General features: G+C 42.6%; 1 protein-coding gene and 1 long non-coding RNA gene across 2 annotated transcripts in view; one reads left to right on the forward strand and one right to left on the reverse strand.

The window, feature by feature from the left end:
• LOC147716912 (acid-sensing ion channel 2-like) overlaps window positions 1-24,076 on the reverse strand; it is a 1,907,803-nt gene that overhangs the window by 1,273,763 nt on the left and 609,964 nt on the right. The window contains exon 2 of the mRNA XM_086923796.1: window positions 17,734-17,884. Coding sequence (XP_086779922.1) covers window positions 17,734-17,884 — 151 coding nt within the window. The remainder of the gene's footprint in view (window positions 1-17,733; window positions 17,885-24,076) is intronic.
• Window positions 1-24,076, forward strand: part of LOC147716913 (uncharacterized) — a 133,678-nt gene that overhangs the window by 50,794 nt on the left and 58,808 nt on the right. Inside the window, exon 2 of the long non-coding RNA XR_015296051.1 lies at window positions 7,132-7,233. This is a non-coding gene — a long non-coding RNA (uncharacterized LOC147716913). The remainder of the gene's footprint in view (window positions 1-7,131; window positions 7,234-24,076) is intronic.

Genomic DNA, 24,076 nt, shown 5'->3' on the forward strand with positions numbered 1-24,076 from the left:
TGTGGAAGTGGTCAGCAAGGGAGTCGCAGAGTTCCTGTGAGGGAGAGAGTACGTTTTCTGTGGCTGCCAGGCAGGTGAACTCTCTGACGATGGTTAAGAGTTCCTTGGTTTGGTTGGTGCTGGTTTCAATCTGGGGTATTAGGGTCTCTTTTTTGACAGCTTTGAGGTGGCAGTGGTGGTATGCCTAGGTGGCACTATAAATTAGTGTGTGACCTGAGCCAGTCCCCTTGAAGTGTAAGTGTGATAGGTGATAGCGCTGCCTCTTAGTCCTGTCAGAGATTGTCCATCCTGCCAACTATTAAACCCCATTTGTGATACTGTGTGAGATGAATACACAAAGGCCAAATGCCAACTGCACCTAGTCATGTGACCTAGGAACAGGCTGCAGGCACCAAATTGTTAGGGAAAGGAAAGACCAGCTTTATAAATGTGGCATTTTCAGAAATGTAAATTAAAATCTGACTTTATCATAAAAGATTGTTTTAAATTACACATCCCCAGGCACCAAATCCGACATTCAGTCTGGCTCCCACACAAAAGTGATCACTTATTTAATGTAATAAGTTAACCCAATGTTATCCAATGGGAAAAGTCGCTATTGTAGTAGTGAAAAACTAATTTGAGAGTCTTTCACTGCTAGGACTGAAACATGTTTTAAAGAGCTACCTAATGCTACTTATGTGGGCCCGCAATAAATGCTTCAGGCCCATTAGTAGTATTTAATTTACAGGCCCTGGGTACATGTAGCAAAACTTTGATAGGTAATTACAAGTAAATAAAATGTGACAATTGGGCTTAAGCCAATTTTACCATGTTGAAAGGAGAGAGCGCAAGCACTTTAGCACTGGGTAGCTGTGGTAAGGTGTGCTGTGTCCTAGCCCACCAAGAACACATTCAGCAAAGCATGAGGAGTGGAGACAAAATGTTTCTTGGAAGACCACCCTAAAGTGGACAGATCTAACACCTACCATGTCTACTGGTTTATTCCATAGCTTTTAAGACAAAGGTCAGGGAGATTTAAAACCATCTCACTGAAAAAGTCAAGTAAATTATCTTCTATCAATGTGTATTTAGCTCTTGAATCTGCCAGTACCGAAATCAAGATATCACAAAGAGTACCATCCTTGCTCAATTCATCATCATCATCTTCACATACTTGAAACACTAACTCTTCTGGTACTTCATCATTTCTGGTCTTTGTTACTTGAGCATGTTCTTTGTATCTCCAGCCACCTACCTCTACTTTACCTTTATCTTACACATGTGGCATGAAGATACCTTCCCTTGCATTTGTGACACATTTATTCCACAGCAGGGCAATTCCTGCTTGTTGCTACATGACCCCACAAATCAAAACTAAACAGGGAAACATGGCTTCCTTCAGTTGGCCCACGTGTTTGTTGGTTTTCAACCCTGTAGTCATTACATTGACATCCTCTTGGTGTTTTTTCCCCTGGACAGTGCCTACCTTGGTCTTGTTCTGTATCAGCTGTTTCAATCCTTGGTTCATGGCTTAACACGTTTTAGCTATTTTAAAAGTGTTATCCAAGATCACTTTTCCAGTCGGCAGCCGTTTCCTGAAGCGTCTAATTGAACTTGTGCTTTGCTACCAACTCATTAATCTGAATGCCACAATTCATAACGAAGTGTTCACAGTTCTTTTCAAATGTATCCAAGTCATTCTCGTCTTGTTTCTCCTTTAATAAGATGGGACACAAATGCTTCAAGACTCTGCGATCTTTAGCATTCAATCATTTTTTCAGAGCACGAATTTTCTTTTTCTTATGACTAAGTGGCCACAAAATACATTTAGGTAGGCATGAAATCCTTCCTTCGTTTGGTAGCAGTCTAATTGTGTTGCCCTACAGCAGCAAAAAATACAAAAGTTGCAGTCACCTCCATGCCATTGGAAAGTGTTCCAAGGACACGAGGGTGACAGGACAACAGGAAAAGACACTTCACATATCTATGTTATTCAATGCGCAATTTAGGAGCCCAAAGTTACAAATGCATATACACCATTTGTTTCTCTGTTTTCCAGCCACTCCCCTTTGCCTAAAATACAATTTCAATGACTTCAGTATTCAGAGCCACATAGGTATGTGTAATGCGTTTCTTATATTGATGCTGACTTGCCTATTTCAGGCAATACCTGCCAATGTGGCTTGATAGCACTAAACATTCCCTTTTATTTTGCATATTCAGCATGCTGGGTGCTCATCGGTTGTCCTCTGGCCAAAAATGGCAGCGCTTAGATTCACAGCTATGCCACCCTCTGGCTATTCTGCCCAGTTTCAAGCTGGAGCAGGCAGCAATAGATGGGAATCCCTGATGTGATGTAATTGAGTCGCGTGCACAGATGAGGTCTCAAGGTGGCAACAAACAGATAACATTGTTCCTGTGCAGCATCAAGGACCATCGTGATTCATGTCAAGTGTTTGCTCTTCACTGTTCTCCAACAGGAACGGCTGGCCCAACCTTGTACAACAGCTTCAGGGCAGTGGCTTGGGTCTAGAAGGTAGTCAGCATCTTGTTTCCCTCATTGCCTATCCTTCCCACTTCAGGATGTTCCTCCTTCTCAACAACCGTTTGTTGTTACTATGGTGTCTTTAAGAAGATGGGATACGTTGAAGTAAGGTGAAAATGAATTTAGCAGATTAATAATAAAACAGCAAAGGTGGGGAACTGTTGGTAACTGATAAGCAAATAACAAGTTTATTACCCAAAGGAACGTTACACAGGAACGCAATTCCAGAACCCCATACTGGGGGGTATATTTGCCAGTATGGTCGCTAAGCAGCTTTCACGTTGCTTAGCAGCAATTCATTCACCGCTGCTGCCTAACGCTATGCTTGCAACTTATTTACAGTATGTCAGTACATGGCGTTAGGATCAGCTGGCTGCTGGGAAAAATGTCTAACACTAGCATCAAGGCGATAGAAAAATACACATTAGCGTGAGAAAAGTGCCAGCTGGCCAATTAGCAGCAAAATAATTCACACTAGTCAGCCCAAAGTCACTTTTAAACGTCAAAAACAGCTTACAAATACACCTAAAAGGAAAAAAAAACACCAGAATTGAGCAACCAGGACCAAGTTCAGCAAAGGTTAACAACCCCCCTCAACAGCCAGGATGACCAGTCAGAGACCCAGGGGAAGAAGAAATGCAGATTCAGGGCCTCATTTTTGAAACGTGGTGCATCACTGGGGGAAAACAGTGATGCGTCAGTTTTCATGCGCCATCCTTTGCGACAACATGGATGTGCCATATTTACAGAGCAGCGCGCCATGTCGCAAAGACTCAACAGATACCTCAGGAATCCTGACGTATCTGGTGGCACAATATTGGCGCATTGCTGGAGTGTGTCAGGTAACTGACGTAACTCCAGCAATATGTTAATACGCATGGGCAAACCCCAAGTGAAAAGCCCTGCGCCACTCCTTGTGCCTGCTTGAAGCAGCTTTAAGGATTGTAACACAGCCAATAGCTGGAGTGACACAGTGAAATCTCACAAATTTCACTACACCACTTCTACGAGGCATTTTACATGGGAAGGTCCACCCTGCATACAATATATTTCTGATGCAGGTATAACGTAGCGCAGAACTTTATGAAGTGACGCATTTTCCTAGATGCGTCAATTTGTAAATCTGGCGTAGTGTGGCACATTGTTTACGCCACCGCAGCATCACAAAAAAGTGAAGTAACGGATGCATAAGCTCTCATAAATAAGGGTCCAAGTCAGGAGGAGAATGAGAGCCTGATTGCGGATGTGACGGAGCATCAACACCAAGCACTTGGTGAGCTCCTATGTGTCATTGGGGACCAAAAACGCTATTTAGCAGTCCATAGTCAACAAGGTGAACTCCATCGCAGAAGTCAACACAAAATAGTTTTGTGGTAAGCAATTGTGAAATGTCCACTACTCATCTACAAGTCTGACATATAGCCACTGTCTGTTTTGGTATGTCAGATTTGTTTTACAAACAACTCTGAAATTGGAGAGGAACTCATATTTTTGTGATGCTATTTCCCACTGTGTCAGAACTAGACAATTCAAAATATAATATTGGGTGCATAAGATGATTTTGTAGAAAAAAACACTTCTACCTTTTAGATGCAATTAAAAAACCTCTGACGTCTATGTCATGTATAATGCCTACACATTCACAGATTAAGGACCTCTTTTCGAGTGCTCGAGAAAAATATAAATTTATACCCACCTCCCTTGAATCACCACTACCAGGGTCCCGGTAATTCCTGTGAAGCGATTTTGGGTATTAGGAGATATTGGAGAGTAACATTTAAGATTCAGATTTCATTAGTATATTTCTGCATCTCTCCCCCTGTATGCTGCCCGGCGGAGACTGTGACTGCTTGAAGGAGGTGTAATCTCTGGATGAATCGCTCCAACAAGCGCTTTTTCAGTTAACGTTTAATTGTGGTGAAGCCAGCAACTCCGAGTGCCTGCTCTGGTGGAATTATTAGGACAATCTTAATGAGGCCCCTAAGTGATTAAAAAAGGCAATCTGAAAAAGCATAAAACAGATGATTCAGTGCCTGGAGAGGCAGAGATTATTCTGCTGCTTATATAGTGAGAGAAATGAAGCAGACGTGTAACCTTTTTCTGCACCATCTACTGTCAAACTACCATTATATATAGCACACTAGCGCCTTAAAGCCAGGCTTACAGTGTACAAGTCAGTAAATGGGTTTGGAAGGCTTCCCAGCTGAGGAAGAATCAGAGGCTGAGAGCAAACAAGTGATGAGAACTGAGCTTAAGCAGTCTTGATCAACGCCTCTTGTTAGCTCATAGCATCACTTTACCATCTATTCCATCAAAGACGAGCAGACCTGACAAAGGATTTCTATGCACACCTATAAAAGATGTAATGGGAGGTTTTACAGTCTCAGCTGCTTTCATACATTGTTTGCATTTATATTGAACCTGGCTTAAAGCGTTTTATCACAGTTATTTATTTCTAATGTTATGGAGGATGTGGTGCATCAAACGATTTAATGACAAAATTGCTTTGTGCTCCAAGATAATAGTGCTCCTGAAACCCACAGTTTCACTTCGATACAGGAGGTATGTAGGACAGATAGCACAATAGGTACAAAGATTCAGCAAAGAACATTGGCTGATAAAAATCACTATATAAAGCTGCACTCAGCTCAATAAGCTACTTTAAATCGTAATATAACACACACATTCATTTCCTTAATGTCAGTGATTCTTCTACAGCTCTCTTCCACTTGCAAAATGGGACACCCATCTAGTCTATATTCCTGTTTCAACATTCAAAATGGCACCCATTTTAGTATTGCCAGAGTTCTTATGTACCAGACATGACATTTACTGGGGCAGACCCTCCATTGATGCAACAGGTGCAGTGGCATCAGGTCACAGAGGTTTGAACCCTGATTATTAATTTATTTTGCAAATGAAATAGCAACCACGTGACCTATTTCCTTTTTAAATTATAGAAAGAACATAGAATATCCCACTTAAGCACAGAAATTACTTGACCATATTACTTTCATCCATTTTATCTTGATTTGATAAATGCATCAATTTTCTTTCCTTTGGCATTTTTGTCAGGTCCTTGCCCTATTCATGAAATTACATAGAACAATAAACAGTATGAAAATGGAGGATGCGAGCATTATTTGTAGACCAATACACTAAAGGGCTGGATTTCGACTTTTGATGTGTAGGGGCAGGTGGCACCCATCTCCGCGCCAGCACCGCCAAGAGCCGCTGCCTCCCGCCCCTAGATTTCAACTTAGAAGCGATATGGCAGGTGGGCGGTGTGGCGGCGGGAATGCCACACAAGGTTCCTGCACATCATGGATTGTAACGTCCATGCCGTGCAGGAACCTGTGTGCATACACATATTGTACCCCCTTGTATGAGGCCACAGAGAATGAGGCACCAGGGAGCCAACTTTGTTTCTTCTCCATCACAGATTTCATGGCAGTGGAACCTCCATGAAAACCATGTAAACACAAAGAGATGATGCATTATTTTGGCTTGTTTTGCCACCCAAGTTCAGACCCAGCCATAAGCAAATCAGTCTTGACCCCAAAACCAGTCCCAGGATGCTTGTTTCTGGTCCAGGGAAGACCTGGCTTGACAGTTCGAGTGGGACTGTTCCCATGAGGCACAGGGTCACTACTGATTTACATACAGCTGGGTCTGAACTGGGGTGGCAGAGTAAGCGGAAGAACGATGCTGGATTCATCCCAGATCTGTGACTGGGGGGTTAGTGTCTGAAAAGTTTCAGCGCTCCGTCCATCATCTCCTTGTGTTTGCTTTGTACACCCTAAGTTGTCCAGGTATGCCCAGACCTGGGTCCCTTGTTCACTTTGCCACTAGATTGAAACTAGCCTGGCTGATGAGGGGTGTTACCCAGAAACCGGTCCCAGGATGCTTGCTTCCAATTCAGGGAAGACCTGGCTTGGTGGTTCGGGCTGGACCGTTCCCATGAGACACAGGGTCAAGACTGATTTGTATATAGCTGGGTCTGAACTGGGTTGCCACTTGGATTGCTTTGCCCCCTTGCCCCAGTCCAAGGTTTTAATTTCAGACTTGTCCGCCCTCATTTAGTGCTTTGGGGTTGAACTGCTGCCTGCCATATTTAGAGATCTCCACCACCGTCACGGAACTCTCTGTACTAGAAAATAGCTGTCATCTTATCTTGGCGCTCTTTTGAAGACGCCAGATGCTTGCTGAGCGGCTGCCATGTCTTAACAATTTTGTTTACAAAAACAAAGTTCAAAAGCAGCAGCTTATTTTTGTAAATCAAAATACTAATGGCCCTTATAATCTGGAAGCTTTGTCACAGGGTATGTGGGTCATTTTCTCTATTTTTTCTTTGTTGTTCCGGACCTCAAATAATTTGACTAATCAACTGGATTCAAACAAGCTAATGTTGCTTGTCCTCCTGTTTTAAAAAATGCTATAATACTGAAAATGTTGCTTTCAAGTTGTTTCAAGCCCCAGCACATCTTAACCAAGACTCCATTATCTGATGGTAAACATCTATCATATTTCTCTTTAATACCAAGCACTGAAATATGTTTGTTACTAGGCTACAATTTACATTTCTATAATTCTGTTTTTTTTAGCTTCTCTCTCTTGACAAATAGCCAACATGTTTGTCAAATCCTCTGCCAATCGTGAATGAAGGAGCCACAGTACACAGGTCCAGCTGTTCCCTGATCTCTCCAGTGAGCGTCCAGCATCTTTAATAATAATAATTTTCTAATTTTACAACCCTAAGTGCCTCATCCCTTCTCTGCCTCCGTTTATTTTAAGCACGTTCATTCTTGTCATCATTGCCTTAATTAATTGAAAAGGAATAGCTTGGTGTTGAAGCAGAGCTTGCCAAATGTGATCTGCTGCCGCAGCCTGTGCAATATGTGGATGCCATCCATATCATTCATGTTTGTTTCATGAGGAGCTGATGAAAGGCTCCTGCATCCATTATTCAAGTCTGTGGGTGGTGGTTGCCAACCACCGGTCATGTTATGACAGATTATAGGCCCTGTTCTAGAAACCAGGGCGTATGACTCCTGCACGAGGTATCATTTCATAAGAAACCTCGGCCGTATCATATAAAGTGAGCATTGGGGGCTGTATTATGGTGGGGATCTGCGCTGTGGTGCACTTTTAACAAGGTAAGCCTGCTGCAGAATGGAGCAGCGCAGCCTTTTGCGGTGCATCCCCTGACAGTCTTTTTGCCTCTACCCACTTAGATGAAGTGTTTCCTTGCTTTGACTGAGGCTGTACCCCATGCAAATAATGGACCACCGTCTTAAGATAGCGCCAACGTTTTTTCTGCAACAGCGCTATCAGTATTACATACAGGAAGGGCTGCAATAGGTGTCTGTGGCCTCTTCTTTAGTACAATGCGCTGTATGTCACTTTTTGATCCAACTGCATCAATATTCTGTTTTTCTTTCCTCAATACGCCGTATAACTCACGATTGAATGAGCTCTGTTCTAACTGCTAAATACGCACTGAACCAGTGTTCATTTTCTCTTCAAACCTTTCCCTTCCTCATTGCACCTTCCAGATATGACTCTGTTTTAAATGCTAACCAAAAAGGGTAGCTGAACTGTTCCTGATAGAGAAGAGACAAGACTGTGTGTTAGGCGTGACCATGGGTGTAGATATGACACCCTTGGGCATCCATTTTGTTGGAAATATTTGCCTCACACACCCGAATGGGTGTCATGCTTCATCATCGGCGTTGCTCCTCGTCGGGGAGGCGGTGCAATCCTCGACGGGCTCACCTCAAATGTTTTAAATGCTACCTTGCAATGTGCCGCTCTTGGGTCTAACTGGTCTCCCTAGTAGTAATCTCGCCGCCTAAATTGGATATTAGTCACAAAACCTTGGCCACCAAACCTGGTAAATTAAGTACTGCACCGTGCCTCCCTGGTGTCCCTTGTGGTATTTACGCCACCCAAGGTGTACACTAGTCAGAATACCTTGATCATCCGACCTGTTAATTTAAGTACTGCACTGGGCTTCTTGCACCAAACCTTCGCTGTACACCTGACACCTGTCTAGTCTAGCACTAGTATGTTACACAACAACTTGCCCTTACAGTATTAAGATCAGTATGTTGCCATCCTTCTTCTAGTAACTAATGTCACTAAATGCATTCATGTCACACCTGGTCTATGAACATGCCTAGCAACATATTCACAATGTTCCCCTTTCTCTCTCTCATTTTTTCCCCAACATGTTGTTTTTATGTAGTATGAAAGGCAACTGTTACTAATTCCAAGACAAACATGATTTATATACTTGTCCTGAAGATGATGCCATGTATCTAAGTTTTCGGCATCGAAACTTCGTCGACACACCAGTATCATATGTATCTAAAATGCTTGTAAATGCTTTGTACAATGGTACCCTAAAACGTAATCAAGTCTGTTTACTGATTATAAGTATACAGACCGCCTTGTTCGCGTGCCTGAATTTGTTGTTTTGTGTTGTTCACTGGAGGTCACGGGCTGTGCCCTCTTGACATTACTTTAGGATTCATTTTCACTGTGTGCATCTTCATAATAAGTTCCTGTCCGGCTGGACAAAGGACATACTAACTGTTCAGTGTATGTCTGTTTTTTCCTTCATTTCTCAAGTACTAGGGTCCAATGTTTTTTGTAAAAAGTTAACGCCCAAGATCCCTAGTGTATTACCTTCAGATTCCCTTGTTTCCCATAACAATAAAAGTAGATGACATAGCTCTATCATGCTAGTATTGCACCTTCATTAATCCAAGTTCAGCGTCAAGTTCAGACTTTTCACAATGGAATGAAAGGTTAAGGATTTTGTATTTCCAGTGACATCTGTACTACTTGAGAAATGCAACTTCCTTTGTGCTTTCTACACTCTTGGTCCCGCTACCAATTTATGAGCAAGTTACTTTGCCTATTGGAAGCACAGCTTGTACATTTTCGGAAACATTTTTTTTTATTTTCCCCAAGTCTGAGCTCATAAAGATGCCCTTTAAAATGCTGCATTGTAATTATTTTTTAAGTGACTCGCCAACTCTACATCAAGAGAGAGCCATCTTAGCCAATGTGCTTAGTTGTTCAATACAATGGAAAATGGCTGGTGATTACTCAGAAGTTAGTTACCAAAGGTAGTCTAGTCTTCAACAAAAACTATATTGCACAAAAACTAGGTTAGGGGAGAACAACTTGTTTCCACTATGTAGATGTTTGTACTCAAAACCCTCTGGAGACATAATACATATGAACTGTTTGTGTTATTTAAGTAATAAAACACAATTTCGTATTATTTTGATTTATTAACTGAAATGTCTTTTCTCAAATCTCTATTAGGACAAGACAAATATCTAAATTTGGCTGAGCTTAACAATTTTATGGTTTTTGTGACTCCTTAATGAACGCTAACAAAATGGCTCTGCAATACATATATAAGTGTGTGTGTATTTATATGTGTGTATTATATATACACAAATATATAAAGGTAAACTACACAAACGTTAGAAATGCTGAAGTAACATTCTGCTATTAAAGGCTACTGGGTGGTCTAGGCCCTCCTCCTTTAAGTGTGCTACAACAGCCCCTATGTCATGCTCTGAAGCCTCTGTCTGCACTATGAACTGGCTTAAAGAAGTCAGAAACCTTGAGTATGGGTGCTGTACACATGGCTTCCTTGACGTGTCAAAAACGTTCTGACTGGCCTCTGTCCAGATCATCTTGCTGGGCTGCTTCTTTGAAGTAAGTTCTGTTAAAGGGGCAGCAAAGGTGACATGTTCCTTAACAAATTACCTATAATATCCTGTGAGGCCCAGGAAGGCACTCATCATAGTCTGTGTTTAGGGGGTTCCCAGGCCAGGATAGTTAACATTTTGCGCTGGGGGCAGCACCTAGCACCAGCACACCATGTGGCTCAGATATACCATGGATCCCTGCCTTATTTGGTACTTTCTGGACTTGATAGTTGGGCCCGCTTGCTGCAGGGCTTAAAAAATCTCCTCAAGGCGGTACAGGTGTTCCTCCCAGCTGGAGCTGTATACAGCTATGTCGTCCTGGTAAGTGACGCAGAATGCCTCCTTTCTAGCCAGGACCCTCTTAGCCAACCACTGAAAGGTGGCAGGGGCATTCTTTAAGTCAAATGACACCACCCTCAACTGGAAGTGGCCCTTAGGTGTTACAAATGCAGACGTCTCTTTCAACCCCTCATTCAGAACAATCTGCCAAGTCCCTGAGGTGAGATTCAAGTTACTCAGGAAGTTGGCAGAACCTGAGTTCTGGAGTGAGACCCAGTGGGGCATCCTTGGATACCACCACCGCATGGATGGACCAGGGACTCTTGGATGGCTCAATCACCCCTAACATCAGCATATTGGAGACTTCCTCCTTGATAATGGTGCTTACCCTGTCTGACATCCTGTAAATCTTATTTTAACAAGCAGACTGTCTTCAGTGTCAATTTCCTTGATGCCCAGGTGTGTGAGCACAGGGGTGAGAACAAAGAGTAGAACCGTCCAAGCAATTGGCAACAATTACTCTGCTGTTATTTTCCTCTAGCATCTATTACGGGGGAATTAGTGCTTTAGATGAGGGTTCCCCCTTGTATAGTAGTCTGCAGAATTTGACTGCTCCTCTGTTTATCAAAGAGGATGTTTTTGTTTCTTTGTCTTCTTTCGCTAGTGGGAGGGTCCCCGGGCCAGATGGGATCCTGGTTGACATATTTGCGTGGGATATTCATATCTGGGTTTCTTGTTCTTTCAAATGCAATTGTGTTAGGCTACCCCCATCCCCATATCGTGGCAAGGAGCAGAGGTGATTCCACCTGCTAAGTATAGGCCCATCAGCCTTTTCTATGGTTTTGCAAAGTCATCCTTTGCCCTAGGCACCCCAAGATTTTTTAATGACTGTTACTGGTGGTAACTGACTCTGACTGTCCTTGGGCTCTGTCTAGCCAGGCTAAGATCCAGTGCTATGCTGAAAACACACTTAGAGTACAGTGAAAACACCTACATACACTAGGGTACACTATGGATCAGGTTACCCCAATGATTGGCATGACCTCCCTTATAAGGTCCTAGTACAGCATAGAGCTGGGGGATAAAAACTACCTTTACCCCCCTAGTATATAATAGGGCATGGCAGTTTAGAGGCCAGCAGCCCTTTCTGCACTAGCATGTGTGCGCTGCAGAGGACTGAGGTCAGTTTTAAAACAGCCCCGTGTTGCAGGACTGCCTTTAAAATGTAATTTGTTCCCAAACTTGACGCTGGTGTTTGGGACACTTACAAATTAGTTAATTACAATACTTTGGCATATTGAGTACCCCCAGGGTCTCTCCTACATGTCCCAGTGGTGAGAGGGTCAGGTATCAATAAGGATGGCCCTTATAAAATGGGTTTAGTGAAATTGCACATTTCACAGCCCACATTGTAGTAAAGTGTTTCCGAAAATGTTTGTACATATTCAGAAACCCTAAAGTCCCCTAGATGTTCCAGGGGTGAAGGTCCTGTAGATATAACCAGGGTCCTTATAAAAAGATATTTTATAAGCTCTGGTATTGGAAAAATTGCACAAGTCAATTTCCTCATTACAAATTCCCAGTCACATAGGTTAACATGGCAAGAACGTATTCATTAAGAAAAATATCATTCAAGGACTTCCTAGAATTGTATTGCTAAATCCAACAATATACTATTGTTGAATTTATAAGACTTTCATGTCTGTAAGCCAAACTTCAGCCTTCCAGTGATCTGCCTTGGTCAGAGTTAAGTGGATTAGCTAGCTGGCTTTGATGATGTGATAAGTGGCCCTCGAGCGAAAGAGCCATTCTGGGAGGAGAGGATGCTGCTACATAGGAATACCAGAGCAAGGGAGAGGGTTTGTAAACAATAATCTTCAATAGAAGGAGGAGACAGGCAAGAGAAAACCAGTTTCATTTACACCCTTACTCTTTGAATCCAGCCAGATGGACGGCTTACGGAAGGAATGTACAGATGCCTGGGGAGGGAGAATATAGAGATGAGCCATCCTGGAGGTTGGTTTAGCCAGCACTTGGCTCTCTGCTGAGACTTCTATCATTTGGAATTTTGGAGAAATATTGCTTTCTTGGAGACCACTCTTGCACAATTTGGAGGAAATGGTCATGCTCTGGGGTATTTTCCTGTACCTCATTGGAGAGGAATGCCCTCCTGTGTCATCCCAGAGAACAATGAATAAGTGTTTGAGAGTGGCAGTGCCTCTCAGATCTGCTGCTAAACAACAAGTGAAAGAAGAAGGATCCACACTGAGAAGTTTGATTTGCACCAACCATGCCAACCAGGCCCTGCACTATGACTCACTGTGCTGCACAATCTGGAACTATAGCCCTGTGGACCTAACTTGCGTCTAAAGGACTAAAGAGTGGACTCCTTGCAAGGTACAGGTTAACAGAGCTCAACTTGACCATCACCACCCAGAAACCCCGGGCTGGAGTACTACCACCAGATTTGTAAAGGTTTTGTCGAAGTGGATCGTGGAAAGTCCCAGACTTTCAAGGGCCAACTTGGAGCTTCCAGACCCTTTGAGTATGTTTTGGACACTTTGGGACCTTCAAAAGAATTTCAGGAAGAAGTTCGAGAAGTTTGAAGAACTCTGGAGTATCTTTGGAAAAAAGCTTCATAAGTGGACCAACTCTACCTGGCCAGCAAAACCAGCATCCCTCAACCATGAGCTGGCCTGCCGTCCAAGTTTCTTCCTGCTGAAAAGCTCCAGAGGTCTAACTTCCAGAGTTTAACCGGGAGTTGGTGGAAACACAAGCTGGCGAACCCTCACCGATTCCAGCCTGGCGAAGATCATCAATGGACCCCGCGAAATAAAGCTCCATAAATGTTTCTAAGTCTGAACGTATTAAAAGTTGACTTAGACCAACCATGCGAGCCAAGCAGCCCACCTTCAACCGGGAGCCGGCCTGGATCCTTGGCTCATCCTGCTGGAAAGGTCCGGACTTCCATAGGTTTGACCTGGAACTCCTCACAAGATAATTCGGTTAACCCTCACCAGACCCATACTGGCTGAGAGCTTTGAGGGATCCCGATAACAAAACCTCCAGTAAAGTTTCTAAGTCAGAAGGTAAAAACCTTGACTGAGACCTACCGCGAGGGGTAGCCGTGCAGGGCTCCATCACAGTAGGACTGAAACTTTGACTTTGTCCCGGTCTAGTGTGACCAGATGTCCCAATAGGCACTATAGGTTTCATATTTCCGGTTCACTACATTGCATTTTATTTCATTTTGGTGTCATTTTGAAGATACAATTATTTCATATTTTTATAATTTGGCGATGGTTTTTATTGTGTGCTGTGTCCTAATTATTTACTGAATTGGTGTTTTTAAATGCTTCACATACCTGTCTTTGAAGTTAAGCCTACCTGCTCGCATCCAAGCTACCAGGGGTTGAGCATGGGAATAATTTTCTTCGGCCTATACTGAGCCTTAGACTGTGTTAGTGGCCTTATTGCCAGTGGTACATATATATCTCCTGCTATTAATACGCCACTTTCCAACAGATGGCATACAAATAGTTTTTTGCAGAATGGTACTATCTAAAATCCAAGCCTGGGTATTATATATTTATATCATGAGTCGATTACAAGCGTTTTTTGCTGGTAAAACCTTAACAATTGAACAGCCCTTCTGGTTCGTTTTGATTTTCTGGAAGACGGTCTTGATCCACAGAGGTGACTTGAATATCACCTTTGTTGATTGAAAGTCCCCCTTTGACCTGGTTCTGCACCAGAGGCTGTGGTGGGTCCTGAATGAGATAGACATGCCCCATGATGTACCTTCATTATTGGCTAGGCTTCATAATAAAAACTATGCCCAGGTTAGATTGGGGACCCTGGACCAACTGATCGATCAGATCCCTGTGCAGAAAGCCATACTCAGGAGTGCATACTCGCCCTCACTGTTTTTCCTTATATCTAAATGTGCTGGTTCAGTATTTGTCGGAAAGCTCTGCAGATGTTTCTATCTTAGTTAATCCCAAAATTCCCATATTGCTTTTCACAGACTATACCCTATTAATTTTTCAACTTTGAGTGGCCCCAAATGAATTCTGCACAAATGTAGTGCTTTTTTGCAGGACCATACCCTAGAAATAAACATTTAGAAAACAACATTTATGGTCATCACACAATGTAGAACTGTCCAAGGCAACCTTAGTTTTAAGGGGCAAGGCCCTAGGAAAGGTTGACTCATTTATATACTTTGGGATCAAACTCTCGCATACCATGTCCTGGTACCCACACATTAATATGGCTTTGATGAAACATAGGCAGATTGCTGGAACAATATTAAAAGAACATTGTGCCTTTCATACCAAACCTAGAGCCCCTGCTCTGTAGGTTTACATGGCTATGGCTCTTTATGATGCACTCTATGTGGCTGGACTATAGGGATTTTGTGACATGTCTGCTTTAGAGCGTTGGGAGAATGGATTGTAAAGAGCATTGGTCTCCCTTCCATCAAGCACGTCTTTGCAGCCAATATATTTGGATATGGGCATTAAAAAGGTAGCCAGGAAAGCTTTTCTATAGACTTTACTTTTCTGGTGAAAGACATGGACCACCCCAGAGCTGACAAACTATGTTGTGGGCTGCAAGACATCATCAGCGTTCATAGATGTATTCAAATTCCATGACTGAGCACTATGGAGAATCTGTTGCTTTCTCTAGGCCTTGGTGATTGTTGTTCACAACCTATGGATGTCCCAATGTTATCTAAGGGTGCTATGAGGAAACAATATTGAAATGTTTGCATTGAATAGAGAGGAGCAAAAAGTAGTAGGATTATTAACTGTTTATTTCTTACATTTTAAATCAACGTTTTCACTAGAGAAATATTGGAGCTTGATTACTGTCCCTTTAGAGAGGAAATTGTTCCATCAATTCCGCGTGGGGACACTTCCGCTTAGGTTCTTTTACATTAAAATGGGACGGTTCTGAGTCTGCTAAGTGTCCCTTTTGCAGTGACAATGTTTAGTCAGTTCCACATGCTTTGTTTATAAACCCGGCCTACACCCAACCTCGCTCAGTATGGCTGGCACCGATTTGTAGACAGCTGGTCACTACCAGCCACTCTGTCACCCTAAGTCTCCAGAGATCGGACTCTTGCACCCTGCATGCTTACGGGGTTGCCGAATTCTTGGGGCTGATGTCGTCGAAGAGACAATCTGTGATCAAATGATTTAGACTTAGCTGTCTTTCATTTGTGGGCCACTTAGAAACAATTGTTTGCATATTAGTAGGTGTTGTACAATCCATATCCACGTAGCTAGTACAATCTACATGTAGTGTTTTTGCAATTCTTGTTGCCATTTGTGCTTCTTTCTATTGCAATGAGCTGATTTTTACAGTGTTTTACTATTATCTTGTTACTATTTTCTATTGATCTTTTTATTTATTCACTATTTATTGTATTGAATTGGAACTGTTATGGCTTTGGGCAAATTAATGATGATGACTCTCATGGTTGTCTGCAAATGTGACTTGGTGGAATGTATCAGGGAGGACCTGCTTTGAGAACAACAACTGACACCTTACGGAAGTCATGCTGGCTCTTGTATTCCTTGGAGCCTCCACTCATTGCCCAGTAATGGTGACAGGTATATGGACATCTGGCACCATCTCCTTATCCCCCTAATACTTAAATGCATCTCAGGTGGACTTTCATTGAGTGCGTGTAATTATTGAAGACATGCAAGGGGCCTGATATTACAATGGGTTTTACCCATGTTGTGTCTACGAGGGAACGCGCTGATACATAAGGGCCACAGTTCACTAAACACATTTTTGATGTTGTACTTTAGGAAAGAGCTGAAAAGTAACACTGGGTTGTGTTTCAATGTTTAAGTCATTAGAGCTTGAGTCTGTTTGCTCTCATTACTTGCATTTTGCAACATCAGTTTTATGGGGCAATCCAGCATACTGTCCAGTTTAGTCTTCTAACGTGTAGCTCATTGTTTCTGTTGTGTACCTTTTGGTAGAGTTAGATTGTAACTGTATCTTCACATAAATGCTTTAAAAATGAATGCATTGTGTTTTCCATTATACTTGATTGTGTAGGCAAACCGTCAACAATACTGGTATTTTATGAAAGATACGTTGAACACTATGCAGCTATCGTTGTTGCTTGGTAAAGGTGGTCTAAGATATTGTAAGAAGTACGTTTGTTTGAACAATTTTTACATTCTGGTTTTCTTTCCCAACTGAATAGTCTAGTAATTTTTTTTGTTTGAGTGCAAACAAACAATTAAGAATAATACTTCAAAGAAAACCACATAACATTGCAGAGGAAATCATTGAATATGTGTGTAAAGCAAAACAAAAATCAAAAACGTATTTGAGGCATTTTCCAATGATGTTTGTATAAATATAGGATGCTCCATTTCAAATATTGAATTGATTTCAATTTGATATAAAGCAGAGGTTTGTTGTCTTTAACAGGGCCGGCTCTAGGCTCATGGTGGCCCTGGGCAGGGAGCGTAGGTAGGGGACCTGGAAGAGGGGGTCCGGGCAGGGCGGAGCGCGCAGGCAAGTAAAGAGGGGAGGGGGTCAGGGAGTTTAGAAGTGGAACAGAGCCGGAGGCCGCCAAATCCCTGCCAGGGGCCACCACACAAATATGTATCCATCCTCAGAGGATTAATATATTAAGGATATGTATTGGCGTGGCGGCCCCTGGGCTTTGGTGGCCCTGTGCAGGTGTACAGCTTGCACATGCCTAGAGCCGGCCCTGTCTTTAAACACCCATTAATCATGCATGGTTTTAAATATGCTTTTGTTACTTTCCTCCCACACAATCGTATAGCTTTATTTTCACTACATTAGTAATCTATTTTTCAAGGAAATAATATACTGTCTGCATTCCTACTCTATTTTTATTCAAATGAGGGAATGCTCACTTCTCTATATTTTGTTTCAGTGTTTACGGATCTTCATAGCACCCTGTACTTCGCAAAGCCTTGATGCGGCTTTCACACCGTCAAATCACCTCAACATATGGTCCTAACATTTCTTTATATGATATTTTATGAAATATTCATCAGTATATTCAACCACAATAATCAATATACTAATAGAAAGATGGAGGAACCCAGTAAAATCAGCCAAATCAACAGTTAAAATTGTAATATACAATGTGATCTTTATTTCAGATGAGTAATCGAAAGAGGACCTTACCTGAACCCCCCCACACTGGCAGGTATTCGTCTTGCTGTATGTCCAACATGATTTCCAACCCATTCCCTGTGCCACCTTTGACCGTTGTCAACAGAGGGCGGCCATCTTGTCCTGAGTTAAACATGTAACATTTGCCATAACGTGTAAAAACCTGCAAAATAAATAGCGGGAATTAATATTTCTGAGGAAATTGCTTTCTAAAGGCACACTGTGTTTATCAAATGCTTTATAATTTCAAACTGACGAAAAGGGAACAAAGAGTCATACCTTTTACATATTCTGATAACAAAATGTAAAGGTAAATCAAAGACCCCTTAAATGTATCCACTGAACAGTGCATTACTATTCTCAGAGATCACATTGTAACTGCCTTTGTAGAAATGAAGCTGTGATGGTATTAGAGTTTGTTATGCTGGAATTTGAATCTGATGATAATGTTTGGCAATTAATTATTCAGAATTAAGAGGTGGAACATATTTTAGTACAAAACTAGTATAATTCAAAAACTTGGTGCAGTGATAAATGTAGACAGTGTATGCTGCCAATGTCCCAATGAATATTCAATCCATCTTCTCTGTTGCCCCAGAGAACAAAAAGCAAATACTAGGGAAGCAGTGACAAGTACTCTAGAGCAGAGGTCTTCAAGCTTTTGGATGCTGAGACCCCCCTGTCAACATTTTGAGGTGTAAGGATCCCCTCCTGACAAAAATTTCTAAACCTGTAGGCAGGGCTACTGGAATTATATGGCAGTTGAGGACCAAATTACGCGACAGGCTTGACTAAATTGTGTGGGAAGAAAATGTAAATGATGTTACGTGACGCAGCTTATTGTTCCCTAATTCAAGAAGGCATGAGTTGCCTGTCTCACGGTTTTGATGCAGGCCGTGCAGTTATGGAACTTGCACCCTCCTTTGCTTCGCTCCACCAAGAATCGATTATCCTTTAGGAAGATATGAAAACCTTTCTCTATGCTTTGTAGGTTACCCCATTTGGCTGGTTCTCCATCTCCTTCTGTGTGTTTCTCATTTGCCTTCAGGCAGCAGATGGTTATTATCCCTAGGACATCTTTTGGTAACAGTAGCGCACTACAAATGTAAATAATAATAATTTCCAGAAGCAGGGGAGACACTAGACCAGAACTTCTGAGGGAAGGGTACCAACACTCACAGCCAGGGCTGGCCCTAACACTGTTTGCACCCGGTGCAACAGTCATATTTGGTGCCCCACCTCCGTTTCCTCCTCCTCCATGAATTCCCTCACTACCACTCACCAACAATGCACCTCATCTCTCTATAACACCTTTCTAAAAAACATTTCATTTTTTATAGCGCTACTCATAGTTTACTCACACTCATTTCTGTGATCTGCATGGTACATATTCTTTGTAGCAGGCACATTAACCCTCTGCGCTGTGTGAGTGGCAGGAGTTCCCATGTGAGTGCACGGTGAGCGATGCAACAGTGTGAGAGTAGGGTGAGAGGAGTGACTGCAGGGTGAGTGAGGTGGCAGTACGAATTTGGGTGTGGATGCAAGTTCTGGGCTTGTTTGAGTAAGTTGTATATTCAGCAGTGAGGGGGACAGGTGAGGGAAGTGTCACTTGAGTGTAGGATGAGTAGTGTGCTTGTTTGACTTCAGGGTGAGGTATAGGGTGAACAGCGCAAGTGCATTGTGAGTGCAGAGTAATCACTGTGAGTGCAGGGTGAGCAGGTGAATGGTGTGAGTGCATGGTGATCTGTGTGAGTGCATTGTGATCGCTATGAGGGCAGGGTGAGGGTGAAAGTGAAGGCCGTGAAGGAAGAGTGAGTTGTCTGAAAGCAGGGTCCATTCGCAGACACTTGAAGTAACCCAGCATGTTACTGACGGCGGCGTAGGGTTTAAGATCTAAGTTAAACTATTGCTATAATGTCAGGGTGGAGGAAATAAATAATGTGCTGATCCTGCAACAAACTTCCAGTCTTATGGATAAGGTTGCCAGTAGATTATTTTGATGGTCCAGTTGGTACAAAAATAAGCAGTCACCTAAAGCTGTATTTTAAGCACCTATATGTGCATACTTCGAACAGAAAATATAATTAGAAAGCACTTTTAATTGTGTTCTAGGACTGCCTCAATGATCCAGGACTGATAATTAAAAAGAACAAACACTGAAAAGTCACATAATGAATGAATACATACTTTTTTATTTATAAATCTATTTAATGTCAAGAGGAGGTCTCTGCAGGCTCTTTAAACAACACACACAGGCATTTCACTTTTGGCAACCCTACTTTATATTCCTTTTCATGAAATGCATTCTCACACTACACCAGTAAATGTAAAATACAAATGTAAGGAATAGGCAGAGTGGGACCCAGGTGGTACTGGAATCAGGAAAAAAAACACTAAGCCTCTGTAACCAGTTTACAAAGGCATGTAAATGGTCTTTAAAGACCTGGGAAAACTCTGACGGTGTGCTGGAGATAAGACTCCAGACACTGCCCAGCTGAGGCCCCAGCAGTTCGACACTGCAGTAGCCCGGGCTCAGACAAAGGGGAAGAGGGGGCTGAATCCCTTGGGCCTGAGCAGAAGTGTGACTGGGAGCGCGACCCCCTTTGCATCGCTCCACGCCCCCCCTGGGGGTCGCGCCCCACAGTTTGAAGACCCCTGCTCTAGAGTAAGAAAATGATGTTGGTTGAATCTGTAAAAGCATGGCACATGTAGTTGTCATCCCATCTCTTTAATGAGACTGGTGATCACAAAAAGAATAGACATATGGAAGACAAAACCAATCGCATTGCCCGATTACGAGTTGAACTGTACTGGCGGGTGCAAACCAGTACTGTGTGGTATCACCATGCCAACACTATTTACCTGGTGGCATTCCACACGTTGTTCCCTTTTCTGTGGAGTTCAATGCACACATGTACCACCTACTATGCTACCTGCTATGGGCAGGTAGCAACTGCATGGGGGAGACAATGAAGCACACGAGGAGGCTGGGGGAAAACACAATCTGGTGCTGGACCAAATAGCGGCCAGGAGCCAGTGGTGACCGGCCCTTGAAATCATACCAGACGTTGAATGGGTACGGACTGCACAGTGAATGACAAGGATGTACACAATACTGGCGACATATACCAGACATAGTGGGGTGGGGGAATTTCTAGTTGAGGGTGGGCTGGGGGGTTTAGAGGGGTGTTTAGTAAACGCTGGAGGGTTTCCAAAGTTTGGAGGCATGGTCCAAGGTAGACACCCTTGGGGTTGGAATCCGACGAGGTAGCATGCATGACAGTAGCCGAGTTGTTTGTTTAGGTTGACTGTTGTACATATCTGGAGTGTAATCAGATCATTGTTCCTAAGTCTATGATAGGTTGTTACTCCTCTGTAGATGGCTACGAAATGCTACATGCCGGCTCTGCACAGTTTGTTATATATGCCAATAAAGATATATATTTTTTAACTGTGTCCAGGGCAGTTGTATAAGGGAGGTATGTATGGTCAGGGAGGTAAACTCTTTATGTTGGCTGGCAGGGAAAGCATTAGATGCTTACTCATGCCTTTTCTGGGAGTTGAGTACAGTCCAGGAAATGGGTCCCAAGGCAATTTCTTTGACCAAATTTTCCAGCTGGTAGAATTGTGTCCCTTGTTACTGAGGCCCTGTAATTATAGGTGCAGGAAGAATGAAACTTATAGAATTGTTTAGAGCAGATTTCCACAGAGATCATTATTGGGTCCTCAAGTGTAAAGGACAGAATAGGGTTTTCTTGCAGGACAAAGGCCACCTGAAATTCTAAATGGGTGGACTATTGCACATACATATTCTTGGACACGATTATTCATTACAAATTAATAGAACACATATCCATGTGAATTTGCAGTAGGTAATGCACAGATGTCCTCTAGACACCCAGATGCACTTGTACAAGATAACTGTATTTTTTTTAAATTCATGATAAAATAATGGCCTCAAAAGCAAAAGAGAGTTATTGCTATACTCTATTTTCATAAAGTAAAATCAAATAAAACCAGGCTTACATGGCATTTTAGCATATTTGTCGGATCTGGCCCTTTCTCTAAAATAATCCACGATTTTTTTCTTCCTCTGCCTTCCTTTGCTGAATTTGCTTTGTTGCATTTTAGGACTCTGTGCAGATTTTACTGGCTAATCAGTGGTAAAGCGATTGAGCTCTCCCTTTAAAACATGGCAAAATTGGATTACACCTAAATGGCACATTATACTTACCAGCTAATCACTAGTAAATGGTGCTAAATGTACCCAGTGCCTGTAAAGTAATTCCTACTGGTGGGCTGCAGCACTCATTGTGCCACCCTCTAAAGTAGTCTTTTATAACATGCTTCAGGCCAGCACTTCAGCCTGTAGTGCAGTCTTTAACTGCCATTTTGACCTAGCAAATTAAACCATTTGCCAGGCATAAACCTTTCTTTTTAATACTTATAAGTCACCCCTCAGGTAGGCCCTAAAGGTTCATAGGGCAGGATGTATGGTATTTAAAAAGTAGGACGTGTGTTTAAGTTTTATATGTACCGACAGTGAAAACCTCCTAAAGTAATTTTTAACTGTTGTAATGCCTATGTTTCCCGTAGGGCTCTGTTATTACACTTAATAAGTGATAACCTGGTAGTGGGATCTGATAGAGATATGCTGTCTGTTTACATTCAAATGAATTGTAATTTAAATCCCCCTTTAATGATGAAGTCAGATTTTAAATTACAATTTTGAAATTGCCAGTTTTAGAAATTTGCAATTTTCTTGTCCAAACCAACTATTCCTTTCTGTCAGTGTCTTGGGTCTTATGAGTGTGAACAGCTCTGCTGTTGGGGTTTGTGTATTGTTATCAGAGAGTGAGACAAAGGGAGCCTATGTATGAAGGAAGAGGTTTTTCCTAACAGGATGGCTGGGAAGGAGCTGTCCCAGGCCCTGATTACATTTGAAAGGGCTGTGACTGCCGCACACACCAAGGAACCTGACACCAGGCCTGCACTGCCTTATATACAATAGTCAGTTTGGAACCAGGACCAAGGAAAGAGGAAGAACTGATCAGAACCAGTTTTGAGGGTAGGTCATGGAATTGTCCCACCTGAAATGCTATCACAAAGTATAGAAATTGGACTTTCTTAACCACTCATCAGAATTCCTCTGGACCTGTAGAGGATGCAGAAGAAGTACTGCCCTGCTGCCAAATGACTGCCCTGCTGCTGGAAGTACTGTGTTAGGGTCCCAAAAAGGAAGATTGCACCTGCTTGTTTTGACCCAAGGCTACCCAGAGTGACTCCAAGGGTCAGTTCACTGACCTCCAGTGTGAACTACAGGAACAATAGTTTCCAGAGTCCTTCCTACAACTGCCCAGCTGACCACCACCAACTGGATCTGCCTTAACCTGTCTGTGCCCAGCTGCTGGCCTCTGTTGGAGTAGGTCCTGATCCTCAAGAGGTACCCACTAGGTATTGGACCCTTGGCGGGGATCAGGGATAAGTCTTCCTCTAGAAAAGGGTGAAAATCCTGTAGTTTGGGGCTCATTGGACCATGACATGATCTCTTTGTGCCGAGCATTGTCTGCAACCACTGCCAATGCAAAGCTCTAGCGGGTCCTGCTCATCGAGCTGGCAGTGACGATCTGCAATGAATGAACACCAACGTAGGACCTGCACTTCGCACCAACAATGAACATCTGTGACAATCAACCAATGCAAATCTCCAGCGATGATCAGTTCTTTCAGCCACATCAATAACTGTCCGCGAAGTTCGACCTGCACTTCACTTCAAAAGCCTCCTCCTAGGGGCCTCCTCCCATGTGAATTGAACTCTTCACACATGACTTGAGAAGGTAATTGTTCTGTGGGACTAGCTTGGTAACTGCATCCGACTCATGCTCCATCACATTTGGCATGAACTTTGTGACTTTCCCCCATAACAGTGAGTGGTGCTTTGTGCTTCTTGGCACTGTTTTCACATACAAAAAAATCTAAATCTCCGGTTTTACTGGTTGGAATTATGTTTTTCTGGTATCATCTCATTTACTAAATTGCACTCTATTTCTCTTAATTGGTTTAAGTTATTTCTTTTGTCGTGTTTTCACTTTATCACAGTTTGTGTGCTGCATAATACATTATGCATCGCCTCTGACTGCTTGGGTGCCAGAGGTTAATCACAGGTTAATTTAGTGACTTTTGTGGTTTACCATGATGAGGATTGATTTTATTATTTGAGTGTGCCCCGTCTTTAACTAATAGCCTAATGTGAGTTGAGTTTCTCACCCTTTATACCCTGGTGTGCAGGCCAAGTGACAGACTGACCATAGAGGTCGTCTTGCAGTTCAAAGTGTCCTCAAATGCCTGTTCAAAG

The sequence above is a fragment of the Lissotriton vulgaris genome, chromosome 5 (genome assembly GCF_964263255.1).
Source record: "Lissotriton vulgaris chromosome 5, aLisVul1.2, whole genome shotgun sequence".
Lineage (NCBI taxonomy): Eukaryota > Metazoa > Chordata > Amphibia > Caudata > Salamandridae > Lissotriton > Lissotriton vulgaris.